Source organism: Zeus faber (genome assembly GCF_960531495.2).
Source record: "Zeus faber genome assembly, chromosome: 14".
Lineage (NCBI taxonomy): Eukaryota > Metazoa > Chordata > Actinopteri > Zeiformes > Zeidae > Zeus > Zeus faber.
The window spans coordinates 24,764,212-24,783,456 of record NC_137200.1 but is presented as its reverse complement, the minus strand read 5'-3'; the positions used below and the strand labels follow the sequence as shown (position 1 = coordinate 24,783,456).

The 19,245-nt window shown below is 51.6% G+C and overlaps 1 protein-coding gene across 1 annotated transcript; it reads right to left on the bottom strand.

Moving 5' to 3' along the window:
• Positions 1-5,336: 5,336 nt before the first annotated feature.
• Positions 5,337-18,970, bottom strand: LOC307240141 (A disintegrin and metalloproteinase with thrombospondin motifs 15-like). The gene is made up of 8 exons (XM_080013797.1): positions 17,896-18,970; positions 13,863-13,995; positions 13,564-13,731; positions 10,576-10,862; positions 9,864-10,041; positions 9,544-9,719; positions 8,260-8,435; positions 5,337-8,145 (listed from the first exon to the last, which is right to left on the bottom strand). Exons 1-8 carry the CDS (start codon positions 18,769-18,771, stop codon positions 7,344-7,346), a joined length of 2,796 nt encoding a protein of 931 aa, XP_079869923.1. The 5' UTR covers positions 18,772-18,970; the 3' UTR covers positions 5,337-7,343.
• Between the last annotated feature and the right edge of the window lie 275 nt (positions 18,971-19,245).

Below are 19,245 nucleotides of genomic sequence, written 5' to 3'. Positions count from 1 at the left end.
GTCGCCCTTTTGTTGTCCTTTTGGGAAATGAGCGGCAGGCGGGAGGCCAGACCGGGCGGCTCCACGGCCGTTTTCCCGAAGGAACACCTCGACGTCCGGAGTGGAGGAAGTTGGCCCTCCTGCTTGTCAGCGTTCCTCGCTCCGGACCCCGAAGGCCTCGCGTCCTGAATCCCGGCGACGAGAGACGGCAACCGCGGCGACGCGCAGGACTCCGGAACGAGAAGATCCCCAAGCCCCCGCTCGGCGCGATTGGCGTTCGACGCGGCCGACTTGCGCTTTGCGTCGTTTTGACGGGAAGTAAGCGATTCTTGCGAGGATTCCGTTCGCAGCTGGGAGCCGAACGGACCGACTCCTCGCGACCCGTCACGCCCGCCGAGTCCGACCCACGGGGGGAGCCGGACAAGCCGGGTCGCTCGCTGAGAGACGGATCTCCAAGCTGAGACAGGCTCTTTCTGTGGCGACCACAGTGCGAGGAGGCCGGAGAGGCCCTGGGAGAAGTCGCGGACTCACACGGGGGGCGGCTCTCTATGTTTGTAGGTGTTTGTTGACATTATCAGGGGCGTGGGACGCCGCTCCTCTCTCTACGCGGAGGGAACGCGGGGCCCCGGGAACGCGGGACCCCGGGAACGCGGGCGGGAAGGTAAAAAACACTGCATTTTTGCATAGAATTGAAAAGAGCAGCTTCCCCTCCCCCCGGACTCGGGAAGCTGAACCGACTGCGACCGCGAGGCGAGCGAAAGGCCCCGGGCCCGCCAACCCAAAAGCCAAAGCGTCCCCCTCCCTCCCGACGTACGAGCGTCGCAGCCGCTTTGATCGCAGCTCCGTGATGGATGCCACATTTGGCGCTCGCTCGCATCCTCGTGATCCAAATTACAGTGTGAAGAATACGCGTCAGATCTCCGAGGCGAGCCACCCACTCTGGAACACTCTCACCGAGACACATCTGCTTCTGCTCAATGTTCCTCTTCCTCTCCCCGAGACCTTAAAAAGCCCTTGATTAAACCAAATGGAATATGATTCTCGGTATTTGGCGCGCCTCTGGATGGGGAGCCCAAATGAAACATTAAATTATTCCTCAAACATCCGTATTAAAGTCTAGTTCATCCCAGTGAGTTCTGGAAACCCTGGTGTGCGATTGAAATGAGGAATCAAATTCACAGAAACTGTGTTTTTCAAATGGGGGAGCTCGTACCCCCCGAGGGTCTTGCAGGGGGTACTCGAAAAAAAAAAAGAATATATAAAAATCTAGTGCGACGCACATGCAGTACATCATTTATGTTCACTTTATTTATTTTCTCCCGATGCCAGTGAAGGGGCACTCAGCTGAAAACAGATGTTAGTACACTACTAAAAACACTTTGAGAAACTCTTCTGTACAATATACTCCGGTGTGAATTTCCAAAAATGTCACGATGCAGCAGCCGGTCTCCAGTAGCTTCTGTTTGCTCATGTCCCGATGTTACTTTCCACTTCGTACCAGCGTCCCTTCTCAGCCTTGAGGATCAGCCGACGCTGAGCTGCACATGCATGAACGACACTAACGCCACGCCTTGAAGCAATCTGGAAACAATTGGTGACTTTGTAGAGAAGCGCAGTGGAAATGCTCGTACTCGCATTGTATTGTCTCTGTTGGGATTCTACTCACCTGCTACCGTGGGAACCAGAGCAGCCTGCTGCTCACGTTCCATTTGCTCCGCAGAATACGTCTGGCCACCCTCCCGTTCAAACAGGTTTCCATCGACCTTGCCGGGGTCGGGCCGATCACAACCGTTTATCTAATATGGGGCGGGTTTGATACCATGCACTTATTTAATGCTATGTGTTATGGAAACGACGAGAAGACGCCATTCTGGTAAATGGTGGGGACTCGTCGCCCAGTGTTCCAGAAGGAACGGGAGGACTGAACTGAACTGAACTGACTTGATACCATGACGATACAGAGGAGAACCGTTGAGGCACCTTACCAAGATGGCTGCCGCTGATGTGGAACGGTCTGTTGAATCTGCAGTCGCCGTGGAGGTACCTTACCAAGATGGCTGCCGCTGACGTGGAGCGGCCTGTTGAATCGGCTATCCTCATTGACGCACCTTACCAGGTTTGCTGCCGCTGATGTGTAACAGTCTGTTGAATCCGCTATTGCCGTTGAGGCACCTTACCAAGATGGCTGCCGTGGAGCGGTCTGTTAAATCCTCTGTGGTGACAGTATTAAACCAACTGGACGCTTTATTTTCTATCTAAAGCTTTTGTTGATAAGAAGGATGTGTTTGTTGTACTTGGTTGTAGGTCTATCCGATGCTCTGATTGGTTGTTGGTCCTTCCAATGCTCTGATTGGTTGTAGATCTATCCAATGCTCTGATTGGTTGTTGGTCCTTCCAATGCTCTGATTGGTTGTAGGGTGATAGGCTTGCCTCAGTCTGACGATGAGCGATGTAAAATGTGTGTTTGTGGGCGTTCAACTTTTTTTTTCCCCTCAACCTCCACCTCCCCTCCAACTCCTCCTCCTCCTCCCCTTCTCCTCCTCCACCTCCTCCTCCTCCTCCTCCTCCTTCTCCACCTCCTCCACCCCCTCCTCTTCCTCCACCCCCACCTCCTCCTCCTCCTGCTCCTCCAGTCAGTACTTGCTCCTCTCAGATCAGTGTGTAATAACCTGTGTTCAGTTCATCTGACTCAGCAGCAAAACCCCAGAAAGCTGCTCAGCATCAACCTCCCTCCGTCTTAATTATCTCCAGAGATTCCCTGTTGGTGACTGGTTTTTAGTGGTTTCAGCGATTAAGGTTAAAGAGTTTTTAGTGTGTGTGTGTGTGTGCGTGTGTGGGGGGGGGGGGTGAATTTATGGGTCAGCTTGTTTAAACAGGAAACACTGTGATGCACTGATGAGGTCGGATTTTCCTTCGACTCCTCCTCAGAAACTTCCCTTCGCTCCTCGTTCCCCTAGGTCCAGTTCAGCCCCGTGCACGCTGCTCACCCCATGCGCGCTGCTGGCCCCGTGCACGCTGTGGCTGTGGGCCTCCGTGCACGCTGTGGCTGGGGGCCCCATGCAAGCTGCTGGCCTCTGTGCATGCTGCGGGCCCCGTGCTCGCTGTTGGCCCCATTCACACTGTGGCTATTGGACTCCATGCACACTGATGCTGGGTCGCCCAATGCACGCTGTGGGCCTCCGTGCACGCTGTGGCTGGGGGCCCCATGCACGCTACTGGCCTCTGTGCACACTGCGGGCCCCGTGCTCGCTGTTGGCCCCATTCACGCTGTGGCTATTGGACTCCATGCACACTGTTGCTGAGTCACCCAATGCACGCTGTGGGCCTCCATGCACGCTGTGGGTGGGGGCCCCATGCACACTGTGGTAATGAGCCCCATTCACGCTGTGGTTGTTGGCCTCCGTGCACACTATTGCTGGTGGCCCCATGCATGCTGCGGGCATCCGTGCACACTGTGGCTGGGGGCCCCATGCATGCTGCGGGCCTCTGTGCACACTGTGGGCCCTGTGCATGCTGTGGCGGTGGGCCTCTGTGCACATTGTCGCTGGTGGCGTCATGCATAGGGAAGGCCCGCTGCACGCTGTGCGCCTCCAGCCCTCCGTGCACCATGTAACTGAGGGCCCCGTGCACCCTGTGACTGTGGGCACCATGCATGCTGCGGACCACTGTGCACACTGTGAGCCCCGTGCACGCTGTGGGCCCAGTGCACGCTGTGGGCCTCAGTGCACACTGTGGCCCCTGTGCACGAAGTGGGCCTCCGTGCATGCAATGGCTGTGGGCCTCCGTGCATGCTGTGGCTCGGGCCGCTGTGAACATTGCGGGCCCCGTGCACGATGTGGGCCTCAATGCACCATGTGGCTGGAGGCCCCATGCACACTGTGGGCCCTGTGCACGCCGTGGGCCCCGTGCACACTGTGGCTGTGGGCCTTGCGCAAGATGTGGGCCCCGTACACCCTGTGGCTGTGGGCCACCGTGCATGCTGTGGCTGGGGGTGCCATGCATGCTGCGGGTCACTGTGCGCGCTGTGGGCCCCATGCATGGTGTGGGCCCCGTGCACACCGTGGGCCCTGTGCAAGCTGTGGGCTCGTACACGCTGTGGGCCCCTTGCATGGTGTGGACCCTATACACGCTGTGGGCCTCCGTGTACGCTGTGACTGGGGGCCCTGTGCACGCCGTGGGACCCGTGCACGCACTGGGCCCCGTGCAGGCTGTGGGTCCCCTGCATGCTGTTGGCCCCGTGCATGCTTTTGGCCCCGTGCACGCTGTTGGACCCGTGCACGCGTTGGACGCAAACTTTAGACTTCAGACTTTCCTGGTGAAATAAATATATTATTTAAGATGAGCGGCGCCTTCATTTCTTTTGTTTGTTGGACAAACTCGCTGTATTTATAAAATGAGATCATTCCTTCTCAGTGTACGTTTCAGTTTTAACCAGACCTCCAAAAACAAAAGGCACTTCTTCGGATCAGAAACCCTAAATTGGGGAGTTCTGGTGTACTGTAAACTCCAACTCGATAAGGAGTCTTAAAAAACAAAGAAATGTAAAACTTGAGAGGCTATAAACTGAAGCGTTCCACCGCTGGGAACTAAACATTGCCGTTGGCGTTCTTCCAGGTCCGCTCCGATCTGGAGTAATGTAGGTCAGACGAGCCTCCCCAAACTCCTCATGAGAACGCTCTCACACTTGCACTGAGCTGTAACCTTTATCAGTTTGCAGATCCATGTTTTTCCTCAGCAGTCACAGTTTGAGACAAAATCGTTTTTCTGCAAAACTGCTTGGAAATACTTTCAGGCCTGTGTCATTTCGGCCGAAAGAAAGATTCATCGCGTGTTGATTTTCTACAGATGGAAGGATGGAAGGATGTTGGACACCTTTCTCACCTTTTGAGTGTTCCAGACAAAAAAATGATTTATATTTCCCTCACACAGCCTAAATCACCGGGCATATTCCCATTGGAATATTCCAAACCTGTTGTGGAAACCTTGTTTTAAATGTTTTAAATAAAAATATATTCTCAGTTTTGAACTTCTCTGTAGAAACAATATTCCAATATAATTCGAAAGCTTCTTGGCACATTCATAGACAAACACAGAGTTTTCTGCCAAATACCAGAGAATAAGGTAATATGATAAGAAGAAGCCTCGGGATGGACTTCATTATCACCATACTTTACAAGAGTATACTATGATATATGAGTGTAGTATAATATATTATAGTATAGAATATATATATACTATATTGTGCTATACTATAATATACTATATTATACAGTAGTATAGTGCACTAGACTACACTGTACTCTACTATACCATAGCATATACATGTATACATCACAAAATACATGTACATCGATAACCAATGTTCCATTATGATTTTATTTGGAATAAATATCTTTAAGTCAAAGAAAAATTACAAATGTGGTGTTGACAAAAAATACATAGAAAAAGGTATTTACATGAAGTATTTGCACAGAGCTGAATAGATGTATACATAGTATACAGGGCAGTCTATGCAGGTCAGTGGATTATTTTGCTGGACACAGTGCAACAGTTAACAAAACATTCCAAGTAATACAGGAAGTCTTCCTTTTCTTTTCGTCTTGTACGTGCGTTCTTTACGGCCCAGCTTTCACTCTTCCCTTTGCTTTATCGTTTCATCCATAATAAATCTATGTTTAGTGACTATGCCAGATGAGCACAGCTGGACAGAGCAGCACCACAGCTGGACATGGCAGCATCACGGCAACACGACGCCCCAAGAAACAAAATGAACGTTTACATACAGGGAACCAGGAAAACAAATAAACCAAACTCCATATGAGTGTGTGTGTGTGTGTGTGTGTGTGTGTGTGTGTGTGTGTGCGTGCGTGCGTGCGTGCGTGTGTGTGTGTATGTATGTGTGTGCATGTGTGTGTGCGGGTGTGTATGTGATTGTGTGTGCGGGTGTGTATGTGATTGTGTGTGCGTGCATGTGTGTGTGCATGTGTGTGCCTCGGGCTCCGCTGTGACATCACAGTCCTCCAGAACGCTGAGTGATCCCGTATCTCAGCTGAGCGTTGAAACGTGGGTCTGATTAAACCTCCATGCGCTGCCAGTGTTTCCTGTCCTGTTCTGTTCTGTGTCCAGGCCTCACCAACGCCACCAGAGTGACTTCAGATTCTATTTATAAGTGTTTCCGTAGCGGACGCTGTGGAGAGTCAGTTGATGCAAACTGTCTGAAACGTTTGGTTACCGCCTGTTGTCGTTGTTGCAAGGCGTGGCATGTTCCCGTGCAAACGGTCTCGACATAAACCCGTTGAACTTGAGCGTGACGGTACCAACATGCTGCACACATCACAACTACAACAGGTTGCGTCTACAACAGGTTGCGTCGAACCTAGTTTAGCAGCAAAATGCAACGTGTGACATAACAACCTGGTCGGAGAAGCCGTGAGGAGCCAAGGCTGAAAACCATAAACACAGAAGTGGAAATAACAGTCTTATGACTCTCCGTATCCGTATGGTCCCTAGCTGTGTGAGCTGCAGTCGCAGGGCAATGTTTTTTTTCCAACGTGCAGAAAGCCATCCTGTAATCTGTGTCTTTCGAACATTTCCAAACATATTCCAAATATTTATTACTTCAAAAATAAATTCTGATGGTTTATTGAACCACCTCTCCAACACTGCAGCCATCCGTTTGCAAAACCAAAATAAAACTTGAAACCGGCACTAATTGATTTTACATGTATTCCAGGTTACAGCTGAACACTCTTGTACTGGCAGCAGAAAGCACAACGGCTCAAAATAAACGTACTGTCTGTAATGTTGTTTCACCGTCTCTTTGGTTTCAGAACAGTTGCAAAATAAGACGAGAACCCAGAAATAATTGACTCATCTTTCATCCTCTTTGATTCTCTCTGTGCACGGCTGAAGGCGTTCTTCCATGTTACAGATGGAATGACGTGTACTAAATAGTAAATAAAGCTACACATTTTGGTTTCAACCCGTTTTAAGGCACTTTGAATTGTTTGTAATTTTTAGTATGAGTAGCCAGTGTGGAGCAAAGGGGAGCATTTCCAGCTCCGCTTCACTTACTCTTGTTGCAGGAGCCAGGCTCTGTGTCTGTTTGCAAGATGTATAGCAATGAAGACATATCATTTACCACACTTTATATATACACTGTGAATCTATTTGGCAGATGTTGCAGGGAATCCGACAAGTCTGCCAAGCATTTGGAATCATTGTACTGAAATTGTCAACTTTATCACCAAACATTTCCATTTCTAATGTTGGTAATGTGGATGCACCAACACCGACGCCGATCCGCTGGACTCTGGGTAGTCCGAGAGGACGGCAGGTAAAGAAGCGCTGACACTTGTGGCTCACTAGCAGGCCACCAGGTTACAGAAGTCCAGCTCCTGTGGTTTGCGCATGCCAGCGCAGCGTTCCCTGCTCAGCAACGTCCCAGTTTGACTAAGGCAGCGAAGCGGCCGCCTTTTGAAGCCCTTCCCACAGGGTCTGGAGCAGGGTGACCACGCCCCGATGTCCCACACAGGACACGGCTCTCCACAAGCCCTGGTGGCCGGGGGCCTTTGTGTGGGATCGCAGTCCAGACCCGGCTTCCCGTCCGGCTTCAGACACTGCACCATCCTTCTCTGGAACCCGCTGCCGCAGGTCGCCGAGCACTGGTCCCACCCCGTGGCAGACCACTTTCCCAGCACGGGGACGTCCTTGCTGTAGGACGTCTCCTTCAGGGTGTCTCCGTCTCCTCCCTCGTCGTTACCTCTGTCCTCTGACAAGACACTGTTGTGGGAGCGCATGCGAGCCTCCTTCTTCAGATTCTTGTCCTCCTTGCCCTGACGGGCCAGATAGAAGGAGTAGCGGATTCGAGGCGGGGTCATCTTGCCTACCGACAGCACCTCCACCGTCAGGGACTCTCCCAGGGGCTGGATGGCATGCAGGGTCTCCGAGAGGCCCCCTGTGCCGCTGTAGCGCAGCAGGCTGTTCCTCACGATGATGTCCCGCTCCACCGCAGATACCACATAGTTGCCATTGAGCACGTACTGGCCCTGGCTGTTCTTCACCGCCAGGTAGTTGTCGTCACTCACCGCTCCCTTGTAGCCCCGCTGACGGACGTCTATGTTGGCGGCCCCCACCGGCAACAGCACCACAAAGTTGTAGCCATGTCTGCAAGACACAAAACACCACATTCAGTCGGAGCTTTATCAGTTTATTCCATTATGTACAATCAGGGCAAGGTTCTCTCGAGCTGCATGGAAGCAGAATGAGGGTTTTACTCACAAGGGCTTGGTGAAGAGGCCCGACACCTTCTTACAACCCTTGTTGTCAGCACCACAGACCCCACACTTATTGAACTTTTTGGAGGAGCCCAGTTTTCCATCGCATCCGGCCTTGATGCACTTCCCTTGGACACACACTCCCGGAGCATCGGGGGAGCAGGGGGTTCCATCCACCACCTGAGAGACGCAAACACTTTAGGCCACTCGTTCTTATTAAAGGTCTTGCTGTCGCAGACCGTGTCGCTCAGTCTGATTTGACCCATCTCCGACGAATGCGTTTATCGTAGGGCATCGCAGTGCAGAAACAACACCGTAAGCGAGCGTACGTCTGAGTCATAGCAGACACAAACATCATACTGAGATCTCATCAGATCACATTCCATATTCAAGGAGTGAGTTAAACTGTGGAAAAACCGCAAAAGATCTAGATAAAGGACAGCATTATTATACTACAGACAGACAGATAGACATATAGATAGACAGATAGACAGAGATAGATTCAGCTTCACTGTCTAAATATGTGAGTGGTAGTTGATGTTACACAGCTGTAAGCACGCTGACCCAGATGTTCCTCCATCACGAGGGGTCATGACTAAGGCTCCAGTCGGATGAGAACCTCTGGTGCGACGGGTCGGACGGAAGATCAAAGCCTTGGGTGGGGGGTGGGGGTGGGGGGGTGGGGGGGGTGAGGGTCATTGCTCTGCAGCGACAGACAGCGTCCAGCTCCTCTGAAAGCCAAGAGACGCTCCCTCCTCAGCCGGCGTGCCAGCGCAGGGTGCGGACCATGGGTCAGCGCCACTCCTGCGCACGCTCACTTCACACCCTCTATCAGGAGGAGATAAGGTTTTCCTCCGACTCCCACGTCATTCGGCCTCACTCCCTGCGGGGGTGGGGGGGGGGGGCTATGTCTATGTCTACAGTATGTGCACTGCAGCTCTTCGGGACTCACAAATATCAAACAACTTGATTCCCGACCACAACGTGCTATGAAAGGTTCTACTATCCACCCTTACATTCTTTTACGCGCTTCTCCCGGTCAGGGAGTCTATACCAGCTGACTGTGGGCGTAACACACGTAGACACCCTGAAGGGGGCGTCAGTCCATCGCAAGGTCCAATTAGCCGAACCTGTGCTGTACGTGTTTGGGTTTGTGAGGAAAACAGGAGATCCCAGAGTCAAGCCAATCAGACTCCACGACAGACAGATCCCATGCCACTGTACTATCCAGAGCCAGGACTCGACGACAAGCCGAGACAGGAGGTTCTAGAGCGGCGGAGAAGATCACCTTGGGCGCCAGGACGTAGAAGTATCCCGTGCCATTGGCCCTGCAGATGAGTTTGCACTTGTCCTTGGGCGACACCCCGGAGTACTTGGGCACCCACACAACCGACGGCGTCAGACGGTTGCTGTTGAGGCTGTAGCCGTTGAAAGCTTCGCACTGCTCCTCTCGATAGCTCTTGCCTGCAGAGAGGGAGGGAGGGAGAGAGGGAGGGAGGGAGGGGGGCGAGAGGGGCAGCGGGTCATTGGTGGGGTGGCTCCGGGAGGGTGGGATAGGGTGGGGGTAGGGCGTGGCTGTTCTATTTTTTTTTTTTCATTGACTCTTACTTGTTTCGGGGCAGGGGTTGAGGTTGCAAGAGCGGTATTTGACCCACACCCCCTGGCAGTATTTGCCCCCATTCGATGGAAGCGGGTTGCTGCACTCCCTCTTGGACAGTTGGACGCCTCCGCCACATGTGCGAGAGCAGGGTCCGAAGAGGCCCCACTTCCCCCAGCGCCCGTCCACCTGCGGAGGCATTCACATCAGGACACGGTAACGGAGTGTTCAGCGGAAAATAGACCTCATCCCATACTGTCATCTCCCAAGGAAACAGCACTGTTTTCACCGACATGACACATTTCACACTGCATGGAGAGTTCTTGGAAAGTGGCCGGGAAATAGTGAATACATAATCCAAATGCAAATTTCCCCGTTGTGGGACTAATAAAGGTTTATCTTATCTTGTCTCTTACATATGTTGATCCCGTTAGTCCCCTTTTGTATAGTAGTGCTTACACGTGTCAGGATTTTGACTCAATGAATCACATACAGAGAACATACAGTAAATGGTAGAAGAAGAAAAAGTAAAAGGGAGTAAAAAAAAAAAAGCCAATTGATGGGGTCTTTATTAGCTCTGTGTGTGTTGGTTTGATCATGTGGGCAAGTGAAGCTATACAGTGCGTGTGTGCTTGCGTGTGTGTGTGTGTGTGTGTGTGTGTGTGTGTGTGTGTGTGTGTGTGTGTGTGTGTGTGTGTGTGCGCGTCCAGTCAGTGGCCTCACCTTGACACCGTGGACCTCCTGCTTGTTGGAGCAGACCCCGCGGTGGCAGATTTGTCCGTCCCCGCAGCCGGTGCCGTCCGCCCAGGGGAAGTGGCGGGTTTGGCACACCAGCTGACCGTTGGTCTTCCCCGTGCACCACAGGCGTGCGCACGGCGGCTGCATGAAGGGACAGGGCTTGGAAGCTTCTCCAAAGGCGAGCTCGCACTGACGCTCCAGGCTATAGGACACGCCGGGCAGGACGTCGGGCAGGACCAGGGGCTTCTGAGGCTGGTCCAGCAAACATTCACCTGGTGTGCGAAGAGGGAGGGTTTACATAAAACCGGATCAAACTCCATCTTGATGAAATCATCCTCATCGGTAAAGGGCAAACACAGATTTAAAACACATGTGACCCAGCAGAACATTTTTCTGGAGGCCTCTCTTTTCCAGGAATGTACAAACTAATTACAATATAAACGACTTTTTAAACACAGACGTCATTATGTCGTTGTAACTGTGATCACATTAACTGTGCTAACCTGATATTCTACCTCTCCGTTTTGCTTTTATTCTACCTTTTTGCGTGTTTGGAGTATTCACTTTCTTACTCCAACTCCTTACTTACCTAAGCTTTGATACCAAAAAACACATTTAAGAAATGTACGTGTAAGTATAGTTCTGACAGACGACTCTTCTCAGACTTATCTTTCTCTCAAGAAATTATCTTTATTTATTCAGCATTGTTTGAGTTTGGGCGTCGGTGCCTGACTGCTCATCCCTGAACAGCAAACACAGGAATGCTGAAGGAGCTGGACACTTTGGAATGATGAGTTTGATTCCCCCCACTGGAGAGAAGAGTAGAGCCCAAAGGGTGGCTGCCGGAGGTGGAGGGAGCGCAGCAACGCAATTGGCTGCTTGAATAGGCCGGCCCATAAGTGCATAGAAGGTGTGGCGCCGTCGAGTTGTCTGACAGGACTAGCTCCGCAAGCCACTCCTCAGTTGTACAACATAATAAATATCACGATTATTGTAACTATACAGCATGTTGTTAAATGGTCGTAACCTCACGAAAGAAGGCGTGTTCGAACAGTGGTTCTTGAACCTGTGGGCCCCGGTGGCTCATGTCCAATGTGGATCTTGAAGTCGGACGTTCTGCCCTTACACAGAGTTGAAAGAAAATCAAATGGATGACCTCAGCTTCACAGGATGAATGTCATGTTTAAATAATCTTTTGGGGAACAGTGGAGCTTATACCGAGTGCAACCCTTGAAAAAAATAATCCTAAAGCTCAGAGTGTGGTTCCCCAGAGCATGGTTCCTCAGAGCGTGGTTCTTCAAGGCATGGTTCCTCATAGCCTGGTTCCTCAGAGCGTGGTTCCTAAGAGCGTGGTTCTTCAGAGCTTGGTCTCTCAGAGCGTGGTTCCTCAGAGCGTGGTTTCTTAGAGCTTGGTTCCTCAGAGCTTGGTTCCTCAGAGCCTGGTTCCTCAGAGTGTTGTTCCTCAGAGCCTGGTTCTTCAGAGCGTGGTTCCTCAGAGCGTGGTTCCTCAGAGCATGGCTCGTCAGAGCGTGGTTCTTCAGAGCGTGGTTCCTCAGAGCGTGGCTCCTCAGAGCGTGGTTCTTCAGAGCGTGGTTCCTCAGAGCGTGGCTCCTCAGAGCCTGGTTCTTTAGAGCGTGGTTCTTCAGAGCGTGGTTCCTCAGAGCGTGGTTCTTCAGAGCTTGGTTCCTCAGAGCCTGGTCCATCAGAGTGTTGTTCCTCCTGCCACTCTGAGAAACCTGGCCTCAGTAAGCGTCACAGGGGCGTCTCTCCAGGAACAGGCCAAGGATAGTAAAGTTCTGAGGAGCAGGTGTTTGGAAACATGAAAGGCCCACATCAGAGAGGAAGAGGTGTCTTTCTATCGCTCTGAGAAGCTCTCGCCTTCACACCCTTAAGGGGAATTCACAGTGTTTTCTTTGGCGGGTTACAGTCTGGAAAAGACGCATCTCACCGCCACTCTGCGGTTCAGACACATGTGTTTTGGAACACACAGTATTTTGCAGCAACAGGCGTGGTGGTCAGTTTTTACTGTCGCGTTTCAGCAGGTTATCGAACATAAAAAACTAAATTGTTTGCAGCCGACTGAATACAGAGGGCGATGAACCTCCCTCTCTCTGTTGACCAGTTTTGCATTGGTGACCTGACATCCAGAGTTTGTTCCTGTTGGCACTTTAGGAACAGATCTACATGAATGGGTCGACAGCTTTTTGATGCTGAAACGCTGCACCTCTGTTTCCCTCTTGCACGTCACTCATCAGGGCATCAGGACAGGAGGCTGCAAGCAGTTTCTCTATTTAGAGTAAACGTGGATGGGAAAGACTGCGAACCACAGCTCTCCGTCCAAACCGCTGCGGTGTCTCTTCCTAGAACAACCCCTCTAATTTGTAACAAAAGCAGGACAGTTATAAAATGTAAGTTTAGCATGATTCCGAGGCCGAGTCCTGCGGTATGACCTCTTTGGCAGAATGATTTGCCAACAGAATACATTTCCAGAGATCACTCAAGTATTTCTGTACGCACTTTGCAACAGGTTGGGCATATGACACATGTTGTTCATTGGAAAACGCTGGAATTCCTCAACCCTCCATTAACAATCTAGCGCCCTCATTCCCTCAGAATTATTGTGGTTGAGTAGAAAAAAAAGAGGACGGCTCCGAAACCATGAAAAATCGGATAAACTCTAGGAGAAGAACAGCCACATGGAAGTCACATCTTAATCCAGTGAAAAAAAAGGCCTGAGCAGGAACAGGCTGGGCTCTGTGATTATGTGACTGATAGAATAAGCATGTGCTCCCCCAACGTGACCCGTTGCCAACAGCAAACCTGATGTTTGTTGCCATCCAATGAAAGCCTGGAGTTTCCGTCCCTGAGTCCCAAGTCCTTCAGCTCAGCTTCACACCTCTTTAACCCTCACCCCGAGTGTCTCCTTCGCTTCCAGGTACCTGGTATCCGAGGGGTGGGTGTCTTAGGACTCACCGTGGCCACTGTCCAGGAAGTCGGTGATGAAGGCGGCGCTGCAGGGGGACCAGGGCATAGTGCGGTTGATCTGGATAAGAGTGGGAGACATCATGTGGTTGTCCTGCAGCTTCCCAAACACCTCCTCGCAGCCCTTCACGTTGTCATGTGGCATGTTGAGCACGTGCCCTGTCATTCAGAAAGAGGTGTTGATGCTGGGGTGAACAACAACGTACACAGCGACAACTGCGTCAGCCGTCAGCGGTGGTTCACATGCGATCAGAAACCTCGCACTGGAACAAGGCTGCGGACAGACTTACCCAGCTCATGAGCTGTGGTGAAAGCAGAGGGGAGGCCGTCGTCCTCGATCACAGAGCAGCTCCTTTTCGGGTCGCACACAGTGCCAACGTCGGCCATGCCCAGGGTGTCGCAGGTAGAGGCCCCGCAGAGGTCCTGGACAGGAAACAGATGTTACAAATTCAGGAAAACAAGCGAGCGAACTTGGGAAGTGGACATGACCTTGGCTGCTCGTCACTTTAAATAGTTGCGCGGCATGACTTTGTGGGATCCTCACACGTTTCTTAATCACCATTTCAAGGTGTTTAGAGCACACATTCTCTTATGAGATATTGCTGGTCCCGACCATAATATTGCAAGGCCAAGGCAGACGTTTCCAAATGCCCCATTTCTCAACCACAAGCTTTTAAAACACAATCCTTGTTAGTATCCATCTGGACCAGTTGACCGCCCCTCCTAATCACAGGGCTTGCTGACAACTGCTGGAAAACCACCGCACAGCAACGCCCTTCTGCCCGCTCCCTAAACCAAGCCGTCCCTGCAGCTGGAACGGGCAACAGGCACAGTGAAGGGCAGCAGTAAAGGGTGGACAAAGGTCCGCAACGCTCGCGGTATCGCCAGGGGAGGGAATTCTGCTTTTCCTCAAGACTGCTCAGGTTTTCCTTCGATCGCAGATTCCCCCGCACAACGTAGAGGAAAGACCCGAAGTACTTTGAGAAAACATTTAGAGCATAAACCAGATTTGCCGGCCAGTGCAAATGAAACCCAGATGTGTTCATGTCTGCTGATGACATCTGTAAGTGGGTCCATCTATTAACTAACAAAAGCAAGAAACAGATTGAAAGAAACAGCGTCGGTGTCAATGAGTTTGTTCTACGCTTTGACCTACATTTCATATCTGCCATTTATCTTTTCATTTGTTGCTCTATTATTTCACTAAAAAGGAAGACATTTAAGCCAAAATAAAGGGGTTGTTCTGTGTGGTTTAGCGTGACAGCCTTCAATAGCTCATGCACTAGATCAGCGTTTCTCAAATGGGGGTACTCATAGCCCTAGGGGTACTTTAGGATACTGAAGGGCAAGAAGCACGAGCAAGAAGACACGAGAACACGACGTCTGGAGGAAATACTTGAGGTTTCACATGAAGAGAAAGTGTGGTCTGGGTTGAAGTTTATGAGGTGTACACTTAAAAGGGACCTATTACGAAAGACCCACTGTCTCAGCGCTTGTGCACATACTGTACATTTGGGTCGTGGATGGTTCTACTAAAAACAAACTGTGGAATAAGACGAGCCAGTCGGTTGTTTGTGGGGTCCCTATTTCAGAAAACATGTGGTGAAATACGCCGTTCAGATCTGTTTCCCCCTGGGACGTCACACGCATCGAAGCGAAGAGCTAATCATGGGAAGCGCTCTGTTGGTTGCAGAGACCAGCACAAATCTTGTAAAATAAATAATTAATGCCAACTGCCTGTGACAGAACTGCAGACGATGGAAATGTAAGAATTTCAAAAATAATTCTGCTGTCTGTGACTTTCTGTGTGTGTGTGTGTGTGTGTGTGTGTGTGTGTGTGTGTGTGTGTGTGTGTGTGTGTTTGTGTGTGTGTGTGTGCGCGCGTGCGTGCGTGTGTGTCCACGGTATGTTGACTGTACTGTAGGCTGTGCGATCCGCTCTGCATTTCTCCAAACAAAACTGTAGATGTGTTTATTTTATTTTATTTTCCGAAGTTTCCGTAATCGGATGAAACAAAAAAAAAATAATCACCGAGCCCCACCCTGCTACAAGCTCCGCGCTGCTCCTGACGCCGCAGTGAAAGTGGCGAACAAACTTTGAAATGAGGCCTTGTAGATCTAATAATGAGTGAAGAATCAGCAACTGCAACTGATTATTTCTCGCCTCAGATTTGTTCAGAAACAGAATTTGGTGACTGATGAGGTGAAATCAGTGAACGTTACGGAGTAAATACAACGGAACACGAAGTCACACTTAAAACCCCATTAGCTCACATAACTACGTGCTCATTAACATCGAAATCTCCACCCACTGAAACAGCCCGTTTTGGAACGGGATGGATTAGAGGCATGTTAGAATGGCTAGAATGCCTAATCTGAGTGGTTCAGCGAAAAACCTCAAAAACATGTTTTGGGGACCTCAGAGCCCCATATTGACTTGTCGAAAAAGGAACATAATACTGTAGGTCCCCTTTAGCCTTTTAAAGTGCTTCACTTATTTCAACAATGGAGAGGGTTCACTTATGAACCTGAGAAAGAGAGGGCATGGGGGGCGGATAGGAACCCAGGCCAAAGAAAGACAACACCACCGGCGGAACCTCAGGGCCATTACATACGGGATAAATCACGGGTTTCAGTCCTTTTGAAATCAATCCTCTGTTTAAATCACTGATTTGACACGTGCATCGTATTTCCTGTGAAGCCTTTGTTGCCATGACTGTAACCGGCGAGTTACACAGATGTTTCATACTTCCATCCCAACATTCCATTGATGACTAAGCACCAGTGCAGTTTCTTGGGGAGTTCTTCCTGAAAAACATTTGTCTTATTTGGTCCTATTTACTTTTCAAGCGTTAAGTCTCTTATCTGCTCGCGTTCTGTCGGCGCCAGTTCTTTAAACACGCTCGCGGCCCAGACAAGACGTTAAACGCAGCGTTTAAAGTAAATCCTCCGGGCGCTGCGTCATGAAAACCCCCGGAGGCTGTTTCCCAAAACAGGGGTTTCTGCTTCACCCGACAACAACGCTCGTTGCACGATCGGTGTGTTTAAAAATCACTTATTTTTGCTCATTGAAGTGTTAATCTGACCAGCCGCTGCTGATGACACATGGAGAGGTGGAGGGATATCGCCCCCATCCCACACACACACACACACACATACATACACACACGCACGCATATGCAGGCCTGCAAACACACACATACACATACACATGCAGGCACACACAGTCACACATACATTCGCACACGCACGCACACACACTCACACACACACGCACATACTCCCAATGTCGTCCTCCAGGGGCCAGTTTAATGAGCAGCAGTATTGGCGCAGGGAGGGGCCACCCAAACCACAGCTGGAGGAAGATTGGAACGGCCAAGAGAAGCAAGTCAGTGACCACGAATGCATCCCTCAGGGCAATAAAGCTTTTAAATTCGGTCAAGTTAAATTTGTTCAAACAGCCTAATCCACCCCGTATAATATGATCCTGTGCGCGCTTGTTAGGTTCCACCGAGCCAGAGAGTGATTCAGCGCAGAGCAACGCCATCGCCGTCCAGCTGCAGACTGACCTCAGGTCCTGGGGAAGGTGTTTGCCCACGGTGACCCCTCGACTGGAAAACCAACAATTTGCTCACACGCCCGAGCGACCCAATAAATCGGCAAAGCTTAAAAAAATTGTGTGCGTGCCGGAGCCTCCCCCGGCTCGGTCGGGTTCATCGCGGGTCACGTTAAACGACGGAGGTCAGCAGTGATGTCATCGCACCTTTTATGGGACGGAGGGAGCAGGGAGAACACGGGGGTGTTCCAGGGCCATGAAAACAAACCCTCTCTACGGAGGAAACAAGACCATAGTCGTTCAGCTTGGGCCGTTGCCACCTGTGACCCTACGTTAGTGTCGAATCTCCCTGGGGAAATTATGGGATGTTAACATGGCGGATTGTAAATGATGCGTGTGAGCGAGTGTGCATGGGTGTGTGCGCCTGCATGTGTTTGTGTGTGTATGCTTGCATATGTGTCTATGTGTGTGTGTGTTTGTGCATGTGCCTACGTACGTGTGTATGTGTGTTTGCGTGCTTGCATGTGCCTGCATGTGTGTGTGTATGTGTGTGTGCACGCACCCGCATACATGTGTGCTCCTGCATGTGTGTGTGTGTGTGTGTGTGTGTGTGTGTGTGTGTGTGTGTCTTTGCAAAGTCTCATTCCTCTTTATTTCCATCTTCACTATTTGTGACATCGTGACTCATCAGTGCTGCGGAAGAAAGAAACCCAATGCCACCGAACTGAGCCCTGTGTCCCTGGTCAGCTGGCCACCAGGGGCCCTTACCTGTCTGGTGAACAGGATGGCGGTGTCCCAGTAATCGGGGTGCTTGTCGGTGTTCTTGTTCATCTTCTTCTGCCAGGTGCAGAAGTTGCGCAGCGTCATGGCCGCGTTCCCGGACACCTTGGGTCCTTTCTCCGCCTCGTGTATCACCACCAGCTTCACCACCACCACGCTGATGGAGTTGCGGATGCTGGGGTGTCGGTACAGCCTCGCCGCCACCGACATCAAGGTGAGCAGGTAGTGCTCCAGGTCCTCGCCGTGGAACTGCGCCATGGACTCGTCGGCGACCACCAGCGTCTCCACGTGTCGGGGAGTGGACGCGAACCGTTTAGACCTCCCGGTGCTGCCGGGCACAGGGCTGTCCGCGGCCAGCTGCGTGTACTTCTGCAGGGACTCTGCAGCCTCGGGGCTGATGCTGGAGTCCACCGCGCACCTGGAGGTGGAGGCGGGTTTCAGGTCGGTGCCGGAGTCGCCGCGGCGCTGGATGACGTGCGCACCTTCTGCGCCGCCGGTGCCGTTGCGCACGGGGCTGATGAAGTACTCCCAGCCCTGGAGCCCGAACGCGCCCCGGAGGCCCCCGCACAGGCTCACGGCCGCGTAGGAAGAGCGGTCCGCGTTGACGTAACCCGAGTAGAAACAGCGGCCGAGCTCCGCGCCCTCCGACATCGTGTCCTGCGCCGAGACGGAGGGGCCGAGGAAAGCGGAGTCCCGGCGCAGATCCAGCACCAAGTCCCGCTGGAAGGCGCGGATGCTGAGGACGCATCTGCCCTTCAGGGAGTCCTCCTGCAGCCGGACGGGGAAGCACAGCTCCCGGTCCAGGCAGCGGGCGCGTTTGGGGAAGGAGACGAGGCAGAGGAGGAGCGCGGTCCGGAGGAACATGACGGCGCCGGACGCGGTGAAGACGCAACAAACGGGAAACAAGGTGGTGCTATGAGTCCAGTGTTTCTGGAGAGGACGGGGAGTATCCCTGCACGGTGTCCCTGGACCTACAACACTGCAACAAGTCCAGTCGGTGCAAACTCCTCCCGGTCCGGACCCGCTCCCATCCTGCTCCACCTGTGTGCTGCTGACACTGTGGGACCGCAGCCTCCCTCCGGGGGGGGGGGGGGGGTGGGGGCTGCGGCGTAAACCTCTAACAACCTCTCAAACAGCCAATAACTCATTCAGCTGGACGGATCCAGAGCGGGAACATGTTTTGCAATAAAACACACACATGATGCGGATTTGTGTATAATTATGGGCTGGCAATACACCACCTACACCACCTATTTTTATTCAGAATAATAAAGTGACAATACGTTCGACATGAGGCAGACATTATGGCCCCTACATTAAAGCATCCAATTTGGTTGG

Coding starts and splice junctions, on each gene's coding strand:
- LOC307240141 (XM_080013797.1), bottom strand. CDS start 18,771: ATGTTCCTCCGGACCGCGCTCCTCCTCTGCCTCGTCTCCTTCCCCAAA. Junction 9,720..9,863: donor CAACCCCTGCCCCGAAACAA/GTAAGAGTCAAT, acceptor CCCTCTCTGCAG/GCAAGAGCTATCGAGAGGAG. Junction 8,146..8,259: donor GGCCTCTTCACCAAGCCCTT/GTGAGTAAAACC, acceptor TGTGTCTTGCAG/ACATGGCTACAACTTTGTGG.